We start from the raw sequence: 26,984 nt of genomic DNA, 5'->3' as shown, positions 1-26,984 counted from the left end.
CCTAGAACATAACTGCAGGCCTCTGTTCAACCAGGTTAAGATCCTGCGCAAGTGCAGTAACGAAAAAGCACGGGAAGTTCGAGGGGTATATTATATAAAAAAGAAGGGACAATGATGCATCAGTGACACATCGATCATACTTTACAATAGGGAGGCACGTTTCCTAGAAAATATGATTAGCTGAGCCACGCCATCGGGTTTTTTCTGATTTCGTGTTCTTTTCTTTCTCCTCTTATGTGCTGCTGATGCCCTGATGTACCTGCGCTGGCATGAACTGATATTTAAGTGTTTCCCTCGAATAAATCTCAGTTAGGTTGCGCCTGTCCTGTCTTCTTCCTTGTGATCGTCTACAAAGCGCATCCAATCTTTCCAAACGAGATTGTCAAATTGTTTCGGTTCTGGTATACAGTAACAAACCGTTCCAATAAAGGTGTTACGCGATGAAAAAATGATGCTCAGGATTGCCTGTGAAGTTTAAGCACATCAGGAACAACGGCTGAGCCAAACAATCGAACTATTCTCTTGGATAAGCACGCTGCGTTCCTGAACCGCTTTCCGCACGTCCTCGTAGTGTCTTTCAAGCAGAGCTTCCTGGTGCTGGCGCACCCTTATCTCTTCTTTTTTCCTACACATGATTGTAAGGTGGTCGCGGTAAGTGGTGACGGCTGCTCCTTGTCACAAAAGTATAAGTACATGACAAGAATATAGGTATGCAAAAGCAGCGCTATCAACAGCACACGTACAGTTTTGATCGACTACTACAGTTCACTTGTGCGCGCAGAGCTCACCAGAGATGAGCGCATAATTGATTGGTCCGTAAGGTTCATTGTTCCAACGCGACACTCGGTCTATGGACAACATAGTAGAGGACTCAGGGTGAATTTTGACTGTCTAGGGTTGCTTATCATAGAAACAAATCTAAAAGCAAGGGTCCATGTTCACAGAAAGTTATTACGCTAAAATTGTTTGCCAGAGCAAATGCAAGCCAGTGCGTGGCGTGTGTATGTGATTTCTTTGCAGATTAAATTGATCACGTGTGCTTCTATCGAGTCCCTTAAGTTATTTCTCTCAAATCATCATGTGTTTGTGTTTATTTCGACGTGTAGAGTAAGGTGACGGAGAAAATGCAATATCTTATTCATACTCAGTAAACTTAAACCACTTCGGCCAAGTCTGCTACGAAATTGTACGTTTTAAGCCCTGAAATTAAGATGAACAGTACCAGATGTTGTCGGTTAAGAAGTAAAGAGATAATAACTGCATGTATAGAAGCTGACGCTATACTAATGCGGCTATTCTAATAGAGTTAGCACAGCGCAACTCCCTCCCCTTGTGCGTTTCTCTAATAAAGAGCCTTGCCAACTCCCCGAGTTACTTGTTTAAGCGGAAGCTCTAGCTTTGGGGCGCCCATCTAGATACAGGGGGACAGAAAAATCGTTTTTTTTTTTTCAGCGATGACTGCGCATAACTTAGTGAGGGATGTTGCATCTAAAAGAAAAAGTTGCAATCTAGTGAACTTGGTAAGAATATCGTTATTGAGGCCATCGTCTTTTTTATAAATATTGTAGAAATTCGTAAAATTTCAAGAAACGGAACTATCTAATTTGTAACTCTATAATTGTGGAATGAAAAAATTCACCGACGGTTACGATACTCGCTAATGCGAAATTTGAGCGCAGTTTTATACGGGTTTTTATTTCGCCTGTCAATATTTTGTGTTATGGTTATATAGTTACACGATTTCAAAGAGAACGTTGCGAGTAGCGTAGCTGGCGCGGACAATTTGTCTCGTGTGGCGCGCTCCAAACGGAGCGAAGTTTGCCGCGACTGCCTCGCTAATCGGGCAGATCGCGAGAGGCAGCGCGTGGGTAACGCGTGGGCGCAATTCACAGCAGCCGCCGCAAACGGACCTCCGCTCACGTAGCGCTTTGGTTCAATACAGACGACGCGTACCACTCTGGCGCAATATCGCAGCCATCGTCTCCGCACAGCCCGTCTTGCGCGGCACTACGCGTTTCTTCTCATGCTTTCGTTACGCCAACGACGAGAGCGGCCTTTCATCGCGGAGAAATCGTGCCACCAGTTTCAGTGGCGACAACACCCAAGGATAAGGGAGCGTCACATTCACCCTTACCCGTAGCCGCCAGTCACTGCCCCTTGCAGAAGCAGTGGTCCCCGTCACACCCGCTGGTACTGCGGACTGACCTCAGTACCTGACGCCGCGGACGGGCGTAGACCTCCCCACCTCACGCCACCCTGGCCTACCCTCTGTAGCGCAGATCAGAACGGCCCCGCGGCTGAGGGTGCCGTGGTCGCCGGCAACTCAGCGCATGCGCAGGCCGTTTCCCCTCCGCTCCTCCGCCACTTTCCACCTCACGCTTTCACTGTAGCCTCCTCCTCCATTTTCATCCTCGCACTCTCTTCTTTCATCTCGCGCAGCGCTCCGCGTTCGCTTTCATCTTTCGCTGTGCTCGTTCGCTCGCTTACGAGATACGACACCGAGGCCCGCCGAAGTACGCCGATGCTCAATGCTGGAACGAGTGCCTAAAAGCTGTGCCCTAAAATGATGTCACAATTCTGTAACTTCCACCTATGGATACATCCGAAGCGGACAAAACTAATGTAATATGCACCGCGCTGGAATGTTCCACTAATATGTGTATAGAACTTTTGCAAAACCCTTGTATTTATTGAAACAAATTCACGCAATCTGTAATTCATATCCAAAGTTTTTCCGTTTTAAGTGCTCTAACGGACGCGGTTTACTTGAGTGCACTATCTGTTTTCTGGTGCAGAGTTACGGATTAGTAAACTTCATGCTTCTATTTCTTTTCTTTCTTATTTCAATTAACCAATATTTGGTAATTTTCGTAAAATATTCTTATGCCAATAATCAAAGTTATGCTTCGCACGGTCGCTATAATTTAACTTTCTACATAACATGCAACGACTTCCATACAAATCGGTCCAGCTGTGGTCTCATAAAGGCGTTTCTGCGTTTTACGTGCATTTTAATAAGCGGCACAGGAGTTGCCCCAGGGCTAGAGCTTCCGCAAACAATTACGAGTGTCTACGTAACGTTGCAGGGTATCATTATAAGGAAATGGGAAAACATAAACGCCACAAGAGAAAGGTAAGAAGGTCAACCCTGCTGGGCGCGACAAATTGCATTAGGGAAAGGAGACAAAAATGACGAGAAGGAAATAGAGGCAAATTTGATGTATGCTCAAGCGCTCGTTTTGGTTTACAAGGGGCCACATAAGCCGGTGGATTTCAAAAAACCCTATACAGCACTTTTCTTTCTTCCTCTTTTTTTCTTTTCTCTTTCTTTCTGTCTTCCTCTCTCTTTCTCTTTTTTTCTGGCAGTCGCGATAGAAAGTTACGTGAGGATCATATTTTGTGTGAAAGTTATGTCATCTCATTTCATCAAGGTGGTAGCGAAGAGTAAATTTTTGATCACCGAAGAAATTTCAGTTAAAGGCAAGGTGCTTCAGAGTTTCTGTTGAACAGCTCTTGCTGCTATTACGGCTGTCCGCCCTTTTAGTCAGGAGAAAATACCCGCTCTCGAAAGCAAGGCCTATACTCGCAGATGACTTCGCAGGTCGCTTCAGAACGGGTGATGCCAGGGAAGAGCTGTTGTCGCATGTGTAATAACATAGCGTGCAAGAGCCCGTTACTGTTGACAAAAGCTGTCAAGTCCAATATTAAGATACTTTAGCCGACCCACCCGTACAAACACTACAAAAGACACGATCTCCGCGTTTTCCTTTTCCTAACTACCAAGGCACGCTTAAAATAGTGTTAGCAACAAGCCAAGCGATTGCGTAATAGGAGCACGCGCTGTGATTCGAGTGCATAAATACTGAATCTCGTCACCGCAATGCTTTTTGCTTGCCTGGCTGTACACAGGTTCGTCAGGTTCGGTAGAAGCTCTCATTTTAAGTTCACCGTAAGCTAGCTGACGAGCAGTCCTCTTTTACGGTCTGAATCACGCAAGTACGTAGTAGTGGCGGCAGGGCTTCTCTTGCATGTCACGTTTGAAGCGAGGCTGTAGGCCCTTATTATCAAGTATATTCAATAATACATGTTACTGTTATGTGGACTTAGAGGGAGGGAGGTTGAGAGAAGGGGCGTGGGGGGGGGGGACAATAAAGTTATGCCTCATTTTACATTTTGAGCGCTCGATGTAGCGATCTTCTCTCTGCTCAGTAACGAACGACTATTCGTCTGGCCGCTCCCTCCCCCCCCCCCCCCCCTTCGCTCCTCCTCACTTCTCTGCCAGTTCCTCCGCTACGAGTTGTCACGCTGCAGGAAAACCAACCCGAGTATTGCGTTAGCGTGTTGATTAAGGAAGCGGCGACGGGGGCGCACTCGGATGTCTCCGCCCTCGCCTCCAAGGCGGATCGCGCTACCCGCTTGCGGCGGGATCAGAGCAGCAGTGATTATTCCAGTCTGCCCCCGTGATTAGGCACGGCCCGGGAATCGACTTGCAAATGAGTCCGGCGCTTGGCTGCCTTGCCTGCCTCTCTCGTCTTGCGGTTGTCACGGACCCGCGATCCGAGTCGCTCTTGATCGCGAGCGAGCGCGAGCTCGTAGGAAACGCGCTGTGACTAGATTGCTGCAATGGGAAGCCGCAGCAGTCCCCCCCTCCCCCGGTATATCTGCCGCGTGGCGACCGATCCGAATTGCAAATTGCGACGCCTGTGAAGCTCTAGACCCTTTGCCTGCGCCACCGACCCGCTTCCCGGAGTGTTTCTTTTTCCCGGCTAGGATTGTACAGTAGTATATCATGGAAAAAGTTGCAAGTGTTCCCCTCCATCCCCCTTTTTCTATTATTTTCTTTCTTGCACATTTATCACGGCCTTCTCGGTATTTTCGTTTCTTCTGTAGGCGACGAGCTGCTTTCAACGTGAGAACCTTAAATGAGAATCTCGCATACTTAGTGTGCGAGTACTAGGAGAAATATCTGACTTTTTCCTTAGGAGATATATATTACTGGCACTGACTTATAGCCGGCGCTTGATGCTTATCTGCGTGAATCGAGTTATCTTTTACGGCAGAATGAGCGTCTCGGATGCAACTGTGCTATAACTAACACATGACAAGGACGAAAAACATTTCCTCTTCTTTTGTGTGTGTGTGTGTGTGTGTGTGTGTGTGTGTGTGTGTGTGTGTGTGTGTGTGTGTGTGTGTGTGTGTGCGTGTGTGTGTGTGAGAGAGAGAGAGAACCGTGACGTCAACAGCTCCTTTGAACCGCCATTTTGCTATTTCTATTTGGCCGCGCTCAGCTACACAGTAAGCATGCCTGAAGAGATTTTTATTCGTGAAAACAGCGTAAAACTACAACTGCTTACTTTAATTAATTAATTATGGGGTTTTACGTGCCAAAACCACTTTCTGATTATGAGGCACGCCGTAGTGGAGGACTCCGGAAATTTAGACCACCTGGGGTTCTTTAACGTGCTCCTAAATCTAAGTACACGGGTGTTTTCGCATTTCGCCCCCATCGAAATGCGGCCGCCGTGGCCGGGATTCGATCCCGCGACCTCGTGCTCAGCAGCCTAACACCATAGCCACTGAGCAACCACGGCGGGTAACTGCTTACTTTATAGCCGCATTATAGTAGCATTAGTTTGTTGCATTCTTTTGCCGTGCTGCCTTTCTGTCAAAGTGCGTTAGGATGTGATCCTACGTACTCCTTGACTTCTCTTTTTCTTTTTCCTCTTTTTTTTTCTTTTTATTCCGCACTAACATTTGTGAGCAAGCATCAAATTTTAGCCTTGACAAGTGGAGTCAGAAGAAAAACTTGAATAACAGGCCCGTCTAAGGCCTAAAATCAATCAAAGAAAGAGAGGCCGCTTGTTCGATTGGGCTTACTATTTGCTTCTTCCTTAATTTTTTTTATCTTGAGGGCATTCCATTAGAATAAATATCCAGCGCCGGCTTCTTTTATCGTTTCTTGTACACATCCATTCTGTATAAAGAGAAGCTGCCGGCACCGTATAATGGTATAAATATCTCCGAAATATTGTTGAGCAGCAAGACCATTGATTGCAATAGTACATCTCCCGCCCCACGAGCATTAAAAAGGAAAAAGGAACCACTTAAGCGATCGCGAATGTGACACGCAAACTCTAGACAGTTGTGGTTAAGAGGATACTTTGTAAAATAGCCTTCTAAACGCTCCTTTCATTGCAATCAATTTATTTATTTATTTATTTATTTATTTATTTATTTATTTATTTATTCGTAATATTTCTAATTATTATTATTTACGTGACGATATTTTAGGTCCCCCCAAGCCACAGCTTCGCAACGAGAGTCGGGGGCTCCAGATTTCTTTTCACCTTATTTATTTTTTATTTCCTTTCTATTTGCCTTCACCGAATCCCCTAACCGAAGCCACGTACCTACTATTGCCAAGATCAACAATCGGGCAATCAATATAATCGGAGGAAAACAATATAGACATAGCATGGCCTGTTGACTTATATCGACGTTCACTGAAGTCTCAATTGCCGAGGGGTCTTGCACTACGCTCAAACGAATGTGGTCGGCGAAGGAGGGAATCAAATCGGCGACCTCATACACAGCAGCATTGTGCCACATCCACTGATTCCCTTTGGAAGATAAATGAACGTGTGAAGATTTAATGCATCTGAATAAATTAATGATCCATCATTGCTCCTGTCAGGTCGGGTGCTTTTACAAGTGGAACTTGAGAAAATACGGAAGCGCTACCAAAAACAACCACTGATGCTGCTTACACTTAGAGCTGCTTTCTAAGCTTACATTTTCAGCCAATACATACACTCTACGTTGTGCAAGGCAGTCTAGATCTAGAGCATAAAAAACGGGGGGGGGGGGGGGGGGGCAAGGCAGCACCTAATCAAACGTTGACAATACCAAGGGGTGGAACTTAACATAGTCGTGACTGTGATGCCCCGCCCGTGCCTTCAAATATTTTAAAAGTTTTTGCAGTAGCAAATTGACGTTAAACATTTTCGTACTAAACCTATACTCCGTTGCGTACATAGCAGTCAACGCTGCGGAGGCTAGAGAAACTTCTTGCAGTAGCTTCGTTCGCACTTGGATATAGTTCGATGTTTTTTTGACCGCAATTGTGCGCAACTGTTCTTTAATCTAGGCTCAGTATTGGATGAAACAAGTTTTAATCCTTAGAAACAAACGCACTGTGGTATACGGCTCGTAATGCGTTGTTTTAGATTTGTTCTTTTCGGGTTTTTCTTTTGTTCGCAACCCTTCGCGAGGAGCCTCACGTGCAAGCTCGCGCGAACTAACGCGCAGCAAAGTATGTTGGCGCGCAGCAAAGCATGGACGGAACACCCAACGGAGCATAGGTGGAACGCGAGGAGTGATAAGTTTTCTTGACCGAATATTCTTGCGTAGCTTCCACAGCGTTGACTGCTATGTATGAAACGGAGTGTAGTTGATCACAGCTGTTCGCCATCATATAAGAGTAGTGTGCCACTTGGCACTGCCTAGACTACCATAGGCCTCATGGAATCGTGTTGGAATCATCTTGTGCCTCCTTCGTCATTTAAAAAAAAAAGCTGTTAATCACCAATTTTACCTACTACCAATTCAAAAAGATCATCCCTGCAAAGAGACATGAACACAGCTCATGGGAGCTTAAAGTGCAGGAAATCTGGAACCTGAATATATCACTGCTTTCCGAAGAGACGCAAAGTATCAGTTGCCCTTCTTCCAAATTCTCTTTCGCGGTCTGATCAATGAGGGCATCTAAATGTTTTTGTCTTAATCGCATCCATAGTTATCTTTTCGAGGCACAGGCAAAGTTCCAGGCTCTCGTTCTAAAATAGCAAAATGTTTTGACTCGCCACCAGCTTTCCTGTGCATTCAAATCATGCTAAGTATATAGCACGTCGTTCAATAGTGCATGCTCTATGGCGAGTCGGTTATACACCGTTAAGCAAGGAGCATGCTACAAATTGTGTAGAGACTGCACCTCCTTCGGCTGGTGCAGTCTAATTATATACACTGCACCATTTTTGGTTAGTGCAGTCTATATGCTACGCAAACGCTGTGCGACATTGTTCCACCCTTTAGGTCGGTCCAGGTAGTAACAGAAGTGGTTGTAACGTTTCTTCGCCGCAGTAACTATATACATACTTAAGGCCCGACGTTCGTCCTATACCAGCTCGCATAGGGCACGCATTAACAGCTTACGCGGGAGATCCATAAAACTGAATTGGGCGAAAAGTAACAGTGTGTTGCATGTTTCTTTGTTTTCCTTATCTCTTTTTTTTTCTTTCTTGTGTGTGATTCATGTGAAGTGGAAAATTGCTTTCAGTAGTACAGCTTCTTCTTGAGATGATGAACGCACAGGCCCTTTACCACCTTCATAAGAATAATAGCTTTTTCACACGCACTCAAACTATCCGCAAAGCGCGCTTTACAGCAATTAAGACTTGGTGCTTGAATACTGGCGTTTTATAAGGAGCTGGAGAGACGTTCAAAGGATTCTACCAGAAGCGGCATAATTTTTGGGCTTTGGGCAACCAGTGGGCTTTATATTATCATATATATATATTTTTTTTTTCGGGCGGAAAGTAATAATGTGTTGCATGTTTATTTCATTTCTTTACCTCATTCTTCCTTTTTGAGATTTTTTGAAGTGGAAATTGCTTATAACACTTCTTATAATTATAATACTCCTTAAATTACTTATAAAGCTCCGCATTAAACGCCAGTATTCACGCACCAAATCTTACTTGCTGTAAAGCGCGCTTTGCGGATAGCTCGAGTGCGCGTGAAAAAGCTATTATTGTTATGAAGGTGGTACAGGGCATGTGCGTTCATCATCTCAAGGAGAAGCCGTACTACTGAAAGCAATTTTCCACTTCAAAAAAATCACAAAAAAAAAAGAAAGATGAGATAAAAAGATGAACATGCAACACACTATTACTTTTCGCCCAATTCAGTTTTCTGGATCTCATGCGTAAACTGTTAATGCGTGTCCTATATCAGCTGCTATAGGAGAAACGTCGGGCATTAAAGAATTTAGCACAACAACGAAATGCGCTTCTCTGCCGGGTACTTATTGAAGTTTTCCTCTAGATGGAGAAGGAGAAGATAATTCATAAAGCGACAGCACTTGAATGCTGGAAAATAGGTTTGCTGCGGCCGTCCATCAAAGTCTGGTCGCGTCCTCATCCAACGCGGCCAACTTTGCAAATACAAAATACAAAACGCAAAACTAGTTCGACTTGTTTTGCCATTATATAGTCGTTTTTTTACACTGTTTTCATTGCCCGCCTTTGCTGTACTAACTAGCAACCTCCATAGTTCTCGTCACATCAACAGCCTATCGATAAGTGATTAGATACGCGTATAACGCATACCTTTCATCTTTCTCTGACCTATTTGCCCATGACGGGCAGCCAGCCGGACGCTGCTCCTGTTACATTCACCACCTTTCTTCATGTCATTTTTTTCTCTCTTGCATACAGCGTAGGAGTAAACAATATCGTGCGCTCGAAATCGTAATGGGTAACGCGCGTGGGGACACTCGAGTCGTAGTTCGTGCGGGATGTTTAATCAACAAAGACTAATAATAAAATTTGATTGATTGATTGATTGATTGATTGATTGATTGATTCATTCATTCATTCATTGATTGATTGATTGATTGATTGATTGATTGATTGATTGATTGATTGATTGATTGATTGATTGATTGATTGATTGATTGATTGATTGATTGATTGATTGATTGATTCCACCACTTGGCTCTTTCTTTTCCCCACAGACACGTCCAACTACCTGCCGCCTCGGATCCGCAGACTAAAGCAGACGGTGAAACTGTCGGCCGGCGACCCGCTCCGTCTGGCGTGCGTGGCACAAGGGTACCCGGCGCCCACCTATCGCTGGTACCGCAAGAAGGACTCGCTCACCATCCCGCTGGGCTCCAGCAGTGGAAGCGGTGGCAGGATACGCGTGTACCGAGGCTTCCTGCTCGTCCAGTCCACCATGCGCCAGGACGCCGGCACTTTCGTGTGCGTGGCCAATAACACGGCCGGTGAAGATCGAGCCCTCTTCGAGGTCGTCGTGACTAGTGCGTATTACGGTCTTTAGCATGCCCGCACGTAACTCTCGAAGACTGATTCAATGCTTGTTGTTATTCACACGTAATCATATTTTTGCTAAGATGTCACGTATTTCTTTCCAAGCGGTAGCGTTGCTGCTAAATTATTTACTTTCAAGGGCAGTCAACTACACTAGTGAGCGTTACCCATTACAAGTAATTCCTTACATGTAATAAATTACATTTATTCATTCTTTTGTTAGCGCACGAACGCCTTTCTTTACAAGCTGTAATGCTTCGGCTAAACCAATTACTTTCTAGAGCAATCACGCACTAAAGCACGTTAGCCATTACAAATCACCTCATTCCTTGTGAATAATTACATTTACTAATTGTTTCATTAACAAATCAATTACCTTCATTATAAGCTGTAATGTTTCTGCTAAATTAGTGACTTTCTAGAGTAATGAAGAACTGCTTATCTTATTCAGTGCTTTGTGGCTTACGAAACAAATGGTAAGCAATCATACAACACAAAAAGTCAGAACGCGTCGATGAAACCTGTCAATGAAGATCGCTTTCGCCGGTGGCAGTTTACAACACTGGAAGACCAACAGAGAATTTTCCCGCAGGAACACGTATTGACATGCCAGTGCAAGGGTCTGGTATTCTTCCAGAAAAAAAAATAATCGGTACGAGTAGATCAAAATAAATATCTTCCAACAACAGCCCTCCTACAACGCGTCACGAGCAGATGCGACAGGCAATTTCAGAGGCTAGCGCAGGCACTGACAGCGAAATCGCAGACACTCTTGTAGTTTCTGCTTTTAGATAAAAGAAGAAGAAGAAACGTGCGAGGCAATTCCACAAAATCTTTTGTAAATAACAACTCTTCGAACTGCGCGTCATCAACGCAAAAACAAAACAACGAAAGAAAACCGAACCACCTCGCTTTTGTTTTGCAGGAGTTTGTGGAATTTCAACAAACATGCATGAAAAGTAACAAATAAGAACAAGAATTAATTGGTTCTGTTCGTGTACATGCTCACTTTCTTCATTGAAGTAGCTGAGACGAACTAACTGTGATCATTTAACGAGAGTAAAAGCTCAGCTTCGTTATTAAGACATACTTGGACTATTTTGGCGGAGTGACGGACACACACAAGCAAGTTTTGCTTGTGTGTGTCCACTTCCTTGTCCACACCAGTTATTACGGCTAAACGACCATAAGGAGATCAGTTACCCCATCAGTGCAAAATAAAGTTCCATATTTTATTTATTCTTGAATATATTCTGGCGTTTTACGTACTAACACCACGATTTTATTGTGAGGCACGTCGTAGTGGGAGCCTCCGGAATAATTTTGACGTGCCCCCAATTCACGAAGCACGGGCGTTCTTGCATTTCTGCCACTTCGAAATGCGGCCTCCGCGGCCGGGATTCGATCCCGCGACCTCGTGCTTAGAAGCGGAACACCAAAGCCGCTAAGCCACCACGGCGGATTGAAATTCTACCTAATCCTACACTTAACCAGACTCTGACTGCGATTCCAGATTTTCGTTCGATTGTTGCCTAAAACGCAGCGATAATGCAGTTTTGTGAAACGCACAGTGAGAGAAATCCTATATGCGCACATGTTTGTACCAATCCTATTTGATTCATAGACGTGCTCCGACTGCTTAGTTACACTGCTTCGTTTGACTAGGGCATTGGTTTAGTTAAGCAGTCTGACTCGAACGAAACGCTCTATTTGTAGGGCACCGTTCCTACATAAGTAACGCACTTGTGCAAAGCAAGAAAACGAATCTGGTTGTTCGCCATATTGACTGCACAGTCACTTGCAGAACCAGACGGCGACGAATAACTAAAGCGAACACAGGGTACACATGTCAATCGTCGTTAGCTGCTTCGAAAAAGCCGTACCTCTTCACGAACACAAGTCCCTCGTTTTTAGTTTTGCACTAATCTCATTTAACCGTTTCTTTAGAAGAAAGCGACCGGAGACAGTGCATGTCCTAGAGCAGTTCAAAAGTATTCGTAGGTTGCATGCTGTTAAAGATATTGATCCATCTCGAGCTGGCTCGTTTGCTGGAACGACTACATTCGTTCTAGTCACTGCGTATTTAATATAATTTCGCTGTTTTCTCCGTAAGGTCGCCAGTGATAAAGACAGTATCGAACAACTGGAAAGGAGAAGCGGAAAGATGGGGAGGGGTCTTGCTGCACATAGACGTGAATGATGAGTGCAAGGAAAAACCAAATAAAAACTTCAGTATATGCAGAAAAGACAGTGCTCGATATAACCATTAATTACAGAAATACAGCTGGATATATTACAATCTTCGAAGCAGAAGAAGAAAAAGCAACGCAGAATGTAGAGATCAGAAATTTCGTTTCTTCGACGTTTCGTTGTTCAAGACGGTGCAATAAATTGTTGTTATGCACAATACCCGCCGCGGAGGCTTAGCGGCTACGGTGTTGCGCTGCTAAGCACGAGGTCATGGGATGATATCCCGGCCGCGGCGGCTTTCTATGGGGGCAAAATGCAATAACGCCCGTGCCACGTGCATTTGGGGCACGTTAAAGATCCCCTGGTGGCCAAAATTGATCCGCAGTCTCCCACTACGGCGTGTCTCAGATTGAAATCGTCCTTAAGGCACGTAGAACCCCAGAATTCAATTATGCACAACTACAGTGCAGCACGTTCCCGCTAGTCATATCAGTATAGAAAACTGACTATTTCAACAAAACAACATAACCCAGCCTTATTACGCTGTTATGGGCGAGCGCCCTCACAATTTATCAAAGCAGAGTGATTGAGTACAGCGGGCAAAAAAACAGGCATTCAAATGTTTCTGAACAAAACGTGCCTTTTTCCTTGCCAGTAACACATCCATGCCAGCGAGTGTAACAAAAACACGGCGATATTAGCAATGTCCAGTGAAGCTCTTTTCAGTCAACTTACGTAAACTTGTTATTGCAACTCGGCACGTGCATTCGGCTTGTTTGTTGGCAAGAGAAGTTTATGCATTTTCAACCGTTAACGACACCGCCTGCCGCCGACTGCGCTCATGCCGTTGTGGGGAATAAAGATCAGTAATTGTAATGGTAAATGTAAGCTAAAACACTTTATTGCGGCTAGTTTTTCCGCTAATTATGCAACGACCATGACTAGTTCACAACGCATTTTGACTGGCCCCCTCTGCGTCGCCTCTTGTCCATGCTGTACGTTAAAGGTAATACGAGGATAGTCGTGCCAGAGAAACGCACTGTGCCACCGCATAGATGACAATAATGATGACGACTTGAAAGTATCCAAATCAGCGCCTTTAAATATGTACTTTCTGCGCGAAGCTCTCTCTGCTCATCATCTAGCTACTCTGTGACAGAGACGATTCTTCAGCTCTTAAAATTACGTAACTAATGAAGGTAAAGTGAGACATCCACCCAATGGCAGCAATTTCTACAAAGTAAAGGGTTTCCATCGTAGCAACTGCTACGATTCGCTGGGTGTCTCACTTTATTAATTACTTCCCGCCACCTTGCGGGCATCCGCAGAACCATTACGCCAAAATTACGCCAAGCGTGACACACGTGGCCGCGCGTGTACCCACCGTTCCTCGCAGTGCCTCTGAAGGTGACCGTGAGTCCGAGCAGCGTGCTGACTCGCGAGGGCCGCACCGTGGTGTTCAACTGCTCGGTGCGCGGCTTTCCCGTGTCAGCGGTCACGTGGCTGCGCAACCAGCAGCCCGTCATGCCCGGGGGCCGCGTGCGGGTCGTGGACCAGACCGAGCTGCACGTGAGCGCAGTGCAGAGGTCGGACCGCGGCATGTATCAGTGCGTCGCCTACGGACACGAGAGCTCGGCCCAGGGGGCCGCTCAGCTCGCGCTTGAAGGTTGGTGTTTGCGCACTCCCCGTCGCGCTTGCAAAAGCGCGTGCGCTTGGTTGCTTGTGCGCCTGCGCAGCTACTCGAGAATTCACACGCGCAAACGATGAGCATTATCTTGGCGTGCTGGTGCAGATGTATATAATGGAACGTGTCGGCAGACACGAGGTGCAGAGCTGGCGGTGACAACTGGTGGGTGCCATGTCCACCCGAAGCGAACGTAACACGGATTTCAACATAAATGTTTGACCTGCTTCTATACTAGGGCCGGTGACATCATTTCTTTTGTGCTAAAGCAGAAACTTCTCGATTGCGCTGCACGGCATGCACGCCGTTCAAGAATGCTAGCAGTTCACAGCAGTGGCAATGCGCTTCATTCTTTACCATATCGGCTGTAAAGAACGTTCGAGTAGTGCGCGCGCACTACTAGAACGTTTACGTCGAATATAACAGATTTACGTCGTAATATACGTCTTTACGTCGCTTACACTTTACGCTTTACGTCGTAATATAACAGATTCCCATAGGCGGCTGCTATTGGCCTATAGTTGACATGAAGCAAGAAGGTATTTTGACTAGCGCGCTTCTTTCTAGTGTTACTGTGTGTAGCTATTGGCGCAGGTTAATACACAGGCTCAACTAAGGGAAATTCTGCTTTCGAATTGCAATAATAATTAGGTGCTTCGGCTAGAAGCTGACTGTCGTCTGCTCACGCTCGGCCGCGGCGGCCCACGTTGGAATTAAACCTTGGCCACCCTGCTTATCGGTGTCGTAGCCGTCTGGTCTCCCTGATTTCGTTTACTTATGAACATTAAACTAACCTGCAACCACGAGAAACTTAAGGTCAGACCTCACGCACGCTTGTCAACGCGCACTCACTCCTGGCTAGGCTGCTGGCTAAGCTCCTGGCTAGACGCCTTGGCACACTTCGCTTCGTATTGAGCTGTCGACGGCGCTTCGAAATGCGCAAGTAGTACGTGGCTACTAGCGGCTACTATCCGTCGGTCAAGCTGGTGCAGGACAAAAGCCGGTCCTTACCACGTAGCACCACCAAACAGGAGCACATGAGTGCAAGCGTGCACATAAGCCTTGTCGTGCACAAAACAAACGCTGCGCATACGCACTGCAGTTGCGTGCAGCTACGGTGTACCGCGGCCGCCGTGGGGTGCCGCGACGAGTGCGCTGACTGAGCCTTTGGTGCGTCATAGCACGTTTCGCACGTTGTAGGCGCCACAGTCAAAAATAATGACGTCTACCTGAACATCAAAAATCAAATTTGAACTGCACACCACGGCGGAGTTCAGTAGGCGGAGCGTCGTTAGGGACGCCCCGCTCCGCCATAGCCTTCGCAGTGCAAGGCTCTAAAGAAGAGGGAGCACCGCTATAAGGGGATCATGCGTGACCTTCGATTGCCAATAACTCCGCAGATTCCGACAGCATTGAAGCAGTATTCGCGAGAAGGCATTTCTGAAACAGTCTACTTTAACTTCAAATGCATTTCTCGACTTCGATAAAGAGTGGTCCAGGGCCCCATTAGCTTGGCTCGACCTCAATCATCATTCCACTTACTCTCCCTCCGTTAATACCCATTTATTTATCACTAATGGCGCGCTTCGGACGGAACCACAGCGCGAACGTGTGTATATATATATATATATATATATATATATATATATATATATATATATATATATATATATATATATATATATATATATATATATATATATATATATATATATATATATATATATCATTTTTGGGGTACGTTCGTGCCCCTTTCAGGAGCGCAGGAACGCCGCCACGTGGCCTCTTTCTTTTTCACTCCACTGGCCGACACGGATACAGAAGTTGCCTTTGCAAGCGCTGCATAGCTGTGTGGAAATGGTCGCTTCCGGTGCCTTTCATGCGCGATTTCAGCGAGCCTCGTACTGGCCATAAATAGGTCGAAGAGAGCCTTCGATGTATGCGTGCTTGCGTTTGTTCGTTCTTTAATCTTGTTCGTTGCCGTTCCGTCTCGTCTGGAGCGACAACAAAGCCGCCATTCGGACTGAACACTATCGTTTTTGTGCTCGCCCTACTTCTGTGTATATAACGTACGCCGAAATCGATTGCGCCTAAGGTAGTGCACTACGCTTCTTCGGCCACCTCTCGCCCGTCTTTCGATTACAAACATGCGATTCTCGCGCTATTTTTCTTGCTTTTCTTTTTTTTTCACAGCACATCACGTCTTTCATTTCCCGGCGTATTTACCTCGTTCCCGTGTTTTCGTCTATTAGCTCTTTCATTTGCGAGAATTCCGTCGCGAATACTAGAGTTATGTTTGAAAGCATCTCTAGGAAACGAATGGCGCATTATCGTAAAACAAGACGATACGGTTTTGTTTTGTTTGTTTTTTTTTTCGTTGCGACAAGGGTTGCACTATTTACCCGCCTATATTTGACACAGATAACATTATCAAACGAAGGAAGGTACGACTGATTTTTCCCATTACAGCAGGTAAAACTTGTGCAGAATAACTTGTCCTGGTTTCTACGCTCTTTCTCTCCGTCAGCCAAGATGAACTAAAGAATGTTCCTGATCATAACGCAGAAGCTATGTGCAAGTTATAATAAACACTGTTAATAATGAAATAGGTGCCCTCAATGGAGCCAGGCGAGATTCATCTTTAATATATAGGATGTTCCAGCTAACGTTATCCAAGCTCTTCAACGAAAATATATATATATATATTTTTTAGAAGCACGGCACATAGATACAAATTTACGAGCTATGTCGTTCGGTCGTCATAACACCATAGGCCTTATAATTGTATCTTGCACCATGTTCTTTTAATTCTTTTTTCATTAAACACCTCGGCCAACTTCAGCTGGGATACACGGCATAAGGAGACGTTGCCGCACCAGGAAATCTTAGACAAACATGGCATTGTACTACTCACTAGCCTTAGTAATAATTACACTTTGACGCACTTTTACACTCGTACCAATAAAGACAGAGGAAAGGGGAAAGGCAGGAAGGTTAATCAGAGGGGAAGATCCGGTTTGCTGCCCTACGCTGTGGAAAGAGGGGAGGGGAAGTAAAGCGATAACAAAGTGGAGATAAAGAAAGAAAGGAGCATAGACACACAATCGAAATCGGTCACTGTCACCGCATAGTGTCACCGCACAGCACAGTAACACTTGCAGCACTATTAACATCTGTTCAGGCTACAGCCGCTTGTCCAATTTTGTTACCCTTAAAAACTGGAACAGTGCCCTCGCCGCCCTCTGCTGCGATGGCTAGTGATGACGGCATTTTAAAATAAGTTCCTCTGTTAGAGGTCTTCGGTCAAAGCGCCCTATCGCTGTTGCGAGCGATCGTCTCTGTAAATCATAGCAAGGACAGTCACAGAGAAGGTGCTGAAGAGTCTCCTCGTTACCACAGTCATCACACGAGGCGTCGTCGGCCCATCCGATTCGGAAAGCAAAAGACTTAGTGAACGCCACCCCTAGTCATATTCGAAAAAGCAGGGTAGCTTCGCGGCGGCAGTGTCTAGCTGGAATGCAAAGACGTAGTGAAGAGTCTAGGTTGTGCTGCCGGTTGTTGCGAAAACTTCCTGCGTTCCACAAAGAGAACGTGAAATCACGGCTGAGCATTCGGAGTTGTCCTTTTTCTTTTCTTTTTTTTCTCTTTCTTTTTTACTGACGTGAAACAACTGAAAAGAGACCCAGTGACTTCGAGGTTGTAATTGTTATACGTTTGAAGGCGGCAGTAAAGACAAAAAAGGAGCATAAATCCAGAAAATTACCAGTCTTCAGGAAGGAGCGTGTCGTATAACTAAGAGCATTCTGAATTAAAGCGATAGAGCAACTATGCCTAGTTTGTCAGACAGGACTGGTCCAAGTCGAAAGCGTCAGTCTTTGAGGCACGGCAGCTGCTCAGGCAGAGTATTTCAGCTATCACAGGGCGGAACGATCGCACTGATCTCTGCAAAGGCTAGGAGCGAACCGCGGACGAAAGCAGAAGTGCAAACGTCTTCGCCTAATGCAGGTGCACTTAGTAATGTGTTAATGATGATGAACTCATTACTAAGTGCATCTATTATCAACAATTTCGAAGATATAGTAAAAGCAGCGGAGGACTGCTACACTCACCTGTACAATACCCAGATCAACCAGGACACCTTCTTTGAAAGTAGTAATCAAAATGTTACAGAGGCTCCTTCTATGACTAGCGATGAAATTAGAAAAGCCTTAGAAGACATGAAAAGAGGAAAGGCGGCATGTGAAGATGGAATAACAATCGACTTAATGAAAGATGGAGGAGACCTAATGTTTGAAAAACTAACGGCCCTCTATACGAAATGTCTCACGACTTCAAAGGTCACAGAGAACAGGAAGAATGCCAACATTATACTAATCCACAAGAAGGGAGACGTTAAAGAATTGAAAAATTACAGGCCAATTAGCTTAGTTCCAGTATTGTATAAAATATTCACCAAAATGATTCCAAATAGAATAAGGGCAACACTTGACTTCAGCCAACCAACGGAACAGGCTGGCTTCAGAAAAGGATACGGTACAATGGATCACATCCATGTCATTTATCAGGTAATCGAGAAATCTGCAGAGTACAATCAGCCTCTCTACTCGGCTTTCATAGTTTCCGAAAAGGCATTTGATTCAGTAGAGATACCAGCAGCCATAGAGGCACTATGTAATCAAGGAGTAGAGGATGCTTACGTAAATATGTTGGGATATAATCTACAAAGATTCCACAGCTACCCTAATTCTCCACAAGAAAAGTAGGAAGATACCCATAAAGAAAATGGGGCAGAAAAGAAGACACACTCTCTCCAATGTTATTCACTGCGTGCTTGGAAGAAGTATTCAAGCTATTAAATTGGGACGGCTTAGGGGTAAGAATCAACGGTGAATATTTCAGCAACCTTAGGTTTGCAGATGGCATTGTCCTATTTAGCAACACTGGTGACGCGTTACCCGCCGTGGTTGTTCAGCGGCTATGGTGTTGGGCTGCTGAGCACGAGGTCGCGGGATCGAATCCCGGCCATGGCGGCCGCATTCTGATGGGGGCGAAATGCGAAAAAAACACTCGTGCACTTAAATTTAGGTGCACGTTAAAGAACCCCAGGTGGTCGAAATTTCCTGAGTCCTCCACTACGGCGTGCCTCATAATCAGAAAGTGGTTTTGGCACGTAAAACCCCATAATTTAATTTTTTGGCGACGCGTTACAACAAATGATTGAGGACCTTAACAGAGAGAGTGTAAGAGTGGCGTTGAAGATTAATATGACGAAAACAAAGCTAATGATCAATAGCCTGGCAAGAAAACAAGAGCTCAGAATTGCCAGTCAGGCTCCAGAATATGCGAAGTAATACGTTTACCTAGGACAATTACTCACAGGGGATCCTGATCAGGAGAAGAAAATTTACAGAAGAATAAAATTGAATTGGCGCACATACCGCAGACATACTCAGATACTTACTGGAAGCTTACCATTATCACTAAAAATAAAGGTATACAATCAATGCATTGTACCGGTGCTAACGTATGGGGCATAAACTTGTAGGCTGACAAAGAAGTTCAAAAACAAGTTAAGGACCGCCCAAAGAGCGATGGAACGAAGAATGATAGGCGTAACGTTAATAACGTTAAGAGACAGGAAGAGAGCGGTGTGGATCAGAGAGCAAACGGGCATAGCCGATATTACCGTATGGTACTGAAGGAAATTTCCCCTCCGGTTTTCATTTAAGTCTGGGCTGGTGCTCTGCGTCAGTGGCGATGCAGTCCGTGAGGCAGCAGCGGCAGTTGGAAGCGGGTTCGCTAAAATAGCACGAGCGCTTCGCGGTGTTAACGTGTGATCGTGATTGCCTCGCTGTGTCAAATATTTAACACGTGCGTCTGGACTACCTGAAAGATACCTGAGCGTATTTGATGTTGTGGCTGGGTGGCACTGGGTGACAAAGTGCACTGTGCGACGTTTTATGTCCGTGTGTATTAGATTGACACTGTTGACAGTATGTGCGACTGTATGGTGTCCTGACAAACTGTGTTACAGCGTCCCCAATCGACACTTTTGTGTTGATTCTTCCCTTCTAACGCCGTGGTGGCTTTGTGGCTGTGGCAGTCCCGGCCATGGCGGCTGCGTTTCGGTGGTGGCGAAATGGAAAAACTCCCGTGTACCGTGCATGGGGTGCACCTTAAAGAACCCCAGAGGGTCAAAATTAATCCAGGTTCCCCTACTACGGCGTGTCTTATAACCATACCGTGGCTCTGACACGTAAAAACCCAGAATTCATGAATTCATTCTTTCCTTCTTTCTTTCTTTCTGTTATCTCTTATTTCACACTTCACTTCCACTTCCCTACTACAGGGTAGCCAGCCAGATATATCTTCTGGTTAATCTCCCTGTCTTTACCTTTATCCCTTTCCTAACAGGAGCGTAGTGCTACGCATATGCATAATCCTTCGATTCAATGCTATAGTGCAGTTTGACAGTGTAAATAGCTGAAATCTTCTAGATGTATTACATCTCTTCTGAACCGCTTCACATTCTCAGCAAAGCTTGAAGAGGCTGGTTACTGTTTTGCGTTGTTACATCGTGTAAAAATATTCGCGCGAAGTAATCTGTATCATTCTTTGTTCACCTCGGGCTCTTTTCTTAAATTTAGGGAGTGGAGAAGTGGCGGGCACCACTGATGCTGCGAGTACTATTTACTCCACCTGGCTTCGCCAAACAAATCCTAGCAAAAATAACCAAGTTCAAGCTTCTTATTCTCGATAGGCCGATTATCGTCACCTCCGCCTCATGGTCTCTTCTCCTTCGGTCGTTGCACTGGGTCTTCATTCCACCACGAAATGCGTGTACGCTCCCGCAGTCATTCACAAGACGTTTCTTATGTAAGTCAGGTCCGCGAATGGCCATCGTCGTGGCTATCGTCTTGTTACACGTTACCATGGCGACGGCCACCATGATTCACAGACGTCCAAACGGCTATGAACGAAGCGCTCTTACATAAGCGAAGTTGTGCAATTGGGGTCTGTTTTGCTTTCACTGACGCTCGCGCTGGACCTTGGCACTTTTTGCATTTAGCTCACTCCGCGCTATGATTGAGAGGAGCAAGTTGGCGGATCGTGAAGGTTGCAGATACGGAGGTAGAATTAACAAAAGTTTTTAGTTCGTAAGTGCTGTTTGTATTTAGCCGGTCACTTTCGCGAATATTGTGTTAGCCGTCACGACTGGTGGGCGAGTGTTCTTTCACATTGAGAAAACGTACAGACTGCGTACAAACGTACAGTATACTGGATTCGGATCCAGGTATACTGGTTTCGGATCCAGGATCCAGATGTATCCAGGTGTCAGTCATTGGTGAAAAAAATATTTCGTGCAGGATTTAGCTACCCCTAATTGTCAAATTATGCGATAGTATGCTTATAAGCTTGAGAGGTATAACTTTAGAAACCCGCCCCGGTTGCTTAATCGTTATGGTATTGGGCTGCTAAGCACGAGGTCACGGGATCGAATCCCGGCCACGAGGGCCACATTTCGATGGGGGCGGAATGCGAAAACCCTCGTGCAGTTAGATTTAGGTGCACGTTAATGAACCCCAGGTGGCCGAAATTTCCTGAGTCCCCCACTACGGTGTGCCTCGTAATCAGATCGTGGTTTTGGCACGTAAAACCCCAAAATTTAATTTTTTTAATGACAACTTTATGAAGGTACAATCGCGTCAGATCCGGTGCACATGTTCGAATCTACGTGAAGCGACGCTTTCGTGATGCCGTTGTATAAATGCTACAAAACTGTTCGTCTTCTGCAACACGTTTTGCAGCGTAGCGATTATTGGGCCCAGAACAGCCTGTCAACGGCTCAGTTTACTTTGCCACTGTCTCCAGGGTCGGCTCACTCCTTCCTACGAGTTGCGGATGCCTCGATAGCTGCGCGCGCGTGCGTAACGCGCATCCTTGCACACTCTCGTCTATCAAATTTACGTTTTTGTATCCTGTACCTCTTGCGAACTTGCGATTTCGCGCACCCTGTGACGCGCTCGCGTATGCTCAATGCTCCTCTAGTTTTCTGTTATGTTGAATTCGAATGGTAGATCCAGATCAAGTTTTTCTGCTCCGTATGGTGCAATCCTATTCCAATGGCAGAATGAGAGCGTGAGTCGTGTGTTCCAATGGCAGATTGGGACCAGCCACCGATTCCAGATCTCTCTGCGGAGCAAAAATGTTTGCTCCGCCGAAATCAGAAGATTTGACCGGAAGTCCGCGCGGCGCATTTCCTTCACCCGCCTCTGCTTCCTATCATGGTCGCCTGTTTGCGGTCGCGAGCAGCTATGGACAACACGGAAAACATGGACGCTACGTCGCGCCGTGCATGTTTGTTCCTGCTCCTGGATAGTGACAGCTCCGACTCAGGGACTATAAGTTCCCAAGTCCAGTGACGATTCTGCCGACACGGAAGAAAAACAAACGCACGGAATGCCGGGATGATCCAGATGATCGTGGTGATGGTGATGAGGCCTACCCGATCCACCTCCAGTCTAGCGCTCTCTCGCTTGATTTCCCCGTACTAAGTGCACCCGCAGGAGCGCACGCATTCCATTCGCAGATTTGATGAGGGCGATCTCAGTCGGAACGATGCGCTTAGTTGGCGATCCGGCCGAGCACTCGCGATCTGCCATTGGAATTCAACATTAGATACCGCCAAAGTAGGTGAAGTCCGCCTGTAGTGCTATAAGATAATGCGTCACTAATAGAGAGATCGAATCTCCGTCTTCCAGCGCAGCAGCCCAATCCTCTAACCATTAGGCCACGATCGGAAGCATGTTTCTCTTTTGTCAAAATCGCCCTTTGAAATGTCTGGCATGTACGTCACGTGTCACTTTCTCGCCTTCTGTCCTCGTGGCTGCTAGCACATCGAGACGCTGTGTTAGACTGCATTCCCTTTCAGCATCGTCTTATATATTTTTCTCACTCAGGTACCTATACAAAGTGAGTGAGGTCCGCCTATAATGCTGTCGTATTAAAGGAAAAAAAGAGCGTGGAATGCAAGAAGCCAGCAGTCTTTAAACTGATAGAACTTGATGAAACCACAGAGCGCCCTTCACGCGTAATTTAGTCGGAGTACGCGGTAGGGAATATAGTTCGTAAATGCTAACTGCCACCAGTGTAGTCCGTACCCATTGGCCGCGCTGCTTGTTCGCGGGTTAGTTGCGTCCAGCTGCGGCGACGATTCATGAGGTGACGTCCTATAGTGACGTTCAGCAGCTTGACTTAAGGCGTGCCGCGTCTGAGACTTCATGTCGTGATATGATTGCTTCATTCATTTGAAGACGTCGCCAGTGCCCGAGAGATGCTTTCTTACCCCCAACTCGCATGTTCTTGCGTAGCGTGTCGCGTCTCATGACGCATAAAGCAACCGCAAGAAGCGCTAGGCCTGGCTATGTGTCGCCAGTAAAATGGTCCCTCCCAGACGATCGTATATCATGCGTAAAGGCCTTCTCTTCTCACTCCGAACGCGGTGCAGCGTACGGTCTCCAGCAAAACCCTGCAGGCTTGCCAAGTCCCGTTCGTGCCGTACATAAAGCTGCATGCTTTCGTGTCACACACGAACCTGAGCGCCGTGGCAGCGTCTGCGGCGCAACGTCAGTGCAGCAGGCACGCACTCGCCGTTCGTGAAGGCGACAGCGGAGGCTGCTGCAAGGCGCTCTAAAGCCATCATACGAGCCTCAAGGCAAAGCTCCCGGCATCAGACACATAAACGAGGCAAGGAGCTCGAAAGAGCTGAAGCGAATATCGAGCGCCGCAGAATGCGTTGGAGCATGCGCAGCGAAGCGCTACGCGCCAGCCCACCGCTGCGTACGTATTTATCCGAGACTCCAGCTCCGGAGCCCTACGCGCTAAATCACGCTACCGTATCCACGGTGATGGCAGCGCGTGTGAGAACGCGAGCAAATCCCTACGTAGCAACGTTCATCTTTCAAGTATATACTTGCAACATTTCTATTATATTCTTCCACAGTTCACTTCTTTCTTTTTTTTCTTTAGGCATGTGTAGTTCCTTCGCTCGCTGTATCTGTAGGAAGTTTTGTTTGTGTCACACTTATTTTCTTTTGCAGACTAACGCAGCGGCGTATATAGGTGCGTGCTTGTATCTATATCCCCAAATCCACTTTGAAAGAGCCGTCATTTGCATTGTTGTCAAGGCGACGAAGAAGCGCGGCGAAGTATATCGGTGGAAGACAGGGGGGGGTGGCGTCTTCATTTCTTTTTTTTTTTAGGAACGCGTCCTCGTGGGAGTCGAAACAACAGATGAAGTTCGTTTAAAGAAGAAATAAAAGCGTAATACGGCAAAAAGACAGCGAAGTCGAAATCACCTCGTGCAAGTTAAGGCGTCAAAAAAACCCTTCGAGCCTGCGTCAGGAATCAAGCCACGCAAAAGCAAGACGCCCAAAAGTACTTCTCGACGACAACAAATGCACTGTTGTTACTTAAGTTTGTCTTTTTCTTCATGGTAAGTTCCTTCGACAGGTTGCTCATCGCGGCGCTAACTCCTCGAGCTTACGTCGAAGCAAACGAAGGGGGAAAAAAAGAAATCTTCCCCGTTAGAATAAACCATCTTCCGTGGCTAGCTCTCCATCTTTTCTTAAGTTATTTTCTTTGCTAAGCTTGCTCCACGCGTTTCGCCCTGATGAATGTTTTCCTTGGGACAGGACGGGGATAAGAACGCGCGACGATGGAAAGCAAGGCGCGCAAGGAAGTGGGTACTACGAGGGAGAAGGAGCCTTTGTGTTCCCCTTTAGGGAAATGCCTGTAGGCGACTCCTTATATCGCTCCCCAATTCGCTCCCTTGAGCTGCCTGGCTTGCTACGCACGACGGTTGGCGTCGCGTCTGATGATGATGCCTTTTCTTCCTTCTTTTATTTTTTATTTCTTATTGCTGTTGCTGTGTTCGTTGTTGCTGTCTCTCTCTCTCTCTTTTTTTTTGTTTCGTTCCCATCCAGGTTACGCTGCAGAGCCTGTAAACAACATCCTCGATAATACGAAGCACGAAGGGCCAGACTTAGCACGGTGGCAAAAATGGCTTGCGGCCTCCGAAGGAATAACGAGAAGCAAAAAAAAACAATTTAAATGTCGGTCTGGGTTTTTGGCGTTAGCAGTTTGCTTGAAAAGGGGACAAGGGGAAATATGAACCCTGCGTAATGTCTCAGCAGAAGTATTCTTTTTCTTTCTTTTTTTTTAACAGAAAGCGCTTGCGACGAAGTTACTTGTTGGGATGAGTCTCGATATGCTGTAGGAGACGCTTACGGAAATCACTTGGGCGGTTGTGCAGTGACTGATTATGAATAAGCCGTTAGCAAATCCAGAGGCAAAGATAACGCACATGTGTTAGGCTGAAGATTTACTTTAGTACACTCACCCCTTCACTTTCAGCGTTCTCTCATTAAACATACGATTCTTGTTGGGATAGAACGAAGGTTTGTGTTTTGTTATACATCTATGTGAGGACGTTTTGTAATGGTTTTTTTTTAATTGGTCCTCTACTCACGTTATGTTCCTTTGGGTGAAAAGTTACGCAAATAATAGATGTCGCACCTGCATTCGCAGACAGAACATATATATAAAGAGAGAAAGTAATGATTCTCTGTGAGAGGACAAGATACCACAGATGAAACTTTTAAGTTGGCATACAGCACGATACAATGTTAAAGGGAACACCAAAGGGGCATTTGGGGGCTCCCGGTAGTTCCGATTTTAGGCAAAGGCTTCAGCCACATTTTTTTTATACCTATAGCTCGCCACATCGAGCACGTTGTTCTTTGTAATTGACGTTCACGATACATTAAGATTATATTGGTTTGAATAATAATTAATTGTTTACTTTAAGAGTGTCCGTACGGTACAATTGAAGACGCGGCTGCCGCTTCAGTATTAAAACACTTACATGTTTATCCTACCCTTACTGTGTGTCTCCTGGTGGTCCCTACACCATTATTACAAAAATCTGTCTCTCCTGTATCAGTTCACTATCTTGAACTCTTTTTTTTTTACCACGAAGTACAGCGACGAGCTTGATTCCGAAACTGTCTGCTTTCTGTTCTCTTCAAGCTTTGAGTAGAGGAACAAACGCAGCCCCGAAGCCCATCTGTTGCCGCCATAGAGTTTCTCACTATAACACCTAGAGGAAAATCTGGCGCCACCGTCTATGGGAGTTTCTTAAGCTAGGGGCGCCGTGCCGTCATGGGAATGACGGTACATGTGTCTGCAAGGCTTGTGTTTGCTGGTGTTGTAAGAGGCTTCGTCTAAAACGTGGATATGGCTACACAAATAACGCGTTGTTAAAGTAAAATCTTCATAAAATGTTTCCGTTCACGCAAATCGCATCTTTACTGACCCACAATGAATGACGAAGGGAAGAAAAGCAAGTACAAACGACAAATTGTTCCAAAGCGAGCGCGAATCTTGTCGTCTGTCCTCCAACTTTAGCGGCACGCAGATACTTTCTAGGTATCATATAATTGTACATGCAATAACAAGTTCATATAGTTAAAACAAAACCTGTTCTTGTGTAATAATAAAGGTAAAACGCCTTTTACGTGCAGTTTTAGTAGAAAATGAGTCGTTGCGACAGACGGAACGGTGCTTGCCTAGCTCATCGAGAACGATGCCAATCCGAAGTCACAATATACCGGCATTCCCATGCATACCACAGCGCAGCAGCGCCAGATTTCTCTCTAGGTGATATAGTGAGAAACTCTATGGTTGCTGCTCACTCCTTTCCAGCCACTCTGTGCTCCACATGAGAGCAGATAAAAAGAAGAAGAAAACAGGAAAGCGCCAGTTCCGTTTAAGGATTTAAAAATAGACGGACCGTTCATGGCTCGTTCAGAAGAAGTCCACAGTTTCAAAGCACAGCCGAGGCAACACGAGCTGCGTCCTTAACCAAAAAAATAGAGGGAGCGCGGAAAGAGGGGTGGGGGGCGACGTAGAACGGAGAAAACCAGCTCAAGTCTCAATGG

At 45.8% G+C, this 26,984-nt stretch overlaps 1 protein-coding gene across 1 annotated transcript in view; it reads left to right on the top strand.

The window, feature by feature from the left end:
• The window catches only part of LOC142578271 (cell adhesion molecule Dscam1-like), a 119,917-nt gene that overhangs the window by 88,017 nt on the left and 4,916 nt on the right, over nucleotides 1-26,984 (top strand). Inside the window, exons 3-4 of the mRNA XM_075687672.1 lie at nucleotides 9,794-10,099; nucleotides 13,696-13,965. Coding sequence (XP_075543787.1) covers nucleotides 9,794-10,099; nucleotides 13,696-13,965 — 576 coding nt within the window. The remainder of the gene's footprint in view (nucleotides 1-9,793; nucleotides 10,100-13,695; nucleotides 13,966-26,984) is intronic.

Source organism: Dermacentor variabilis, chromosome 4, assembly GCF_050947875.1.
Source record: "Dermacentor variabilis isolate Ectoservices chromosome 4, ASM5094787v1, whole genome shotgun sequence".
NCBI lineage: Eukaryota > Metazoa > Arthropoda > Arachnida > Ixodida > Ixodidae > Dermacentor > Dermacentor variabilis.
This window is presented reverse-complemented; position numbering and strand designations above follow the sequence as displayed.